Source organism: Lupinus angustifolius, chromosome LG11 (assembly GCF_001865875.1).
Source record: "Lupinus angustifolius cultivar Tanjil chromosome LG11, LupAngTanjil_v1.0, whole genome shotgun sequence".
Taxonomy (NCBI): domain Eukaryota; kingdom Viridiplantae; phylum Streptophyta; class Magnoliopsida; order Fabales; family Fabaceae; genus Lupinus; species Lupinus angustifolius.
The window spans coordinates 15,239,718-15,240,549 of NC_032019.1; the positions used below are offsets into that span (position 1 = coordinate 15,239,718).

The 832-nt window shown below is 32.8% G+C and overlaps 1 protein-coding gene across 1 annotated transcript in view; it reads left to right on the forward strand.

Moving 5' to 3' along the window:
• The window catches only part of LOC109359754, a 3,030-nt gene extending 2,408 nt beyond the window's left edge, over nucleotides 1-622 (forward strand). The window contains exon 4 of the mRNA XM_019604448.1: nucleotides 564-622. Coding sequence (XP_019459993.1) covers nucleotides 564-622 — 59 coding nt within the window. The remainder of the gene's footprint in view (nucleotides 1-563) is intronic.

Consider the following 832-nt stretch of genomic DNA (forward strand, 5'->3'; position numbering starts at 1 on the left):
AACAAGTAGTGATGATTGTATCATAATATCTAGAATTATCCTAAGCTTCTAGTATATTCTATTATAGGCATTTAGTATTATAATTAAAGAATTATCTAGAAATCTTGAGAAAAATGTATACTAGATACTTATGGAACCATCTAGAAATTCATAAGTGTTGTAGAAAGCCTATAAATAGGCACTCACCCTTCATTTGTAAAGCATCCAAATAAAAAGCAAATTATTCTAAGTTATGTAGCTCCAAAGCTTCTCCACTTTTATTTTCATTACTATAACTTTCATTTCTTAAATACTATCAGAATTCCTCACATTCAAATATTATGCTAATCATGAGACACGAGTGTTCTTCTTCTTATGATTTCACTCTCTTCAATAGATTGTGAGAGATCCATATCTTTCCATGTAGCCATCAGTCCTCACTTCTTCTTGAAGCTTCTTTTCCTTTTTCATTTAGTTTAGGATAATCTGGTTTGAAGTGTCAAGACGTACTTGTGGCACTTGAAATATGCAAGTGCGTTCTTATCCTTTGAGTTCCATTTCCTTTTCCCAACATTCTTGTTCAGATGCTTCCTTGGGAAGCCTCATTTCTTTTTCCACATATGATAGATCTTCCAAGAGATGAATGACAATTCATATTTTTTTTTTATCAATCCTCATTCTCGTAAGGCTCTTCTATTTCAAATGATTTTTCATCCTTCGACGCTCTCAATGAATGTGCCTTTCTTGCCTTCAAAGCAATTGACTTACCTTTTACGGAATCTTTTAAGTCTCCCCTCATTAAGTTCAACTTCATGAACTTTAAGAGGTCCTAGAAGGTCCTCTAGAGTTATAA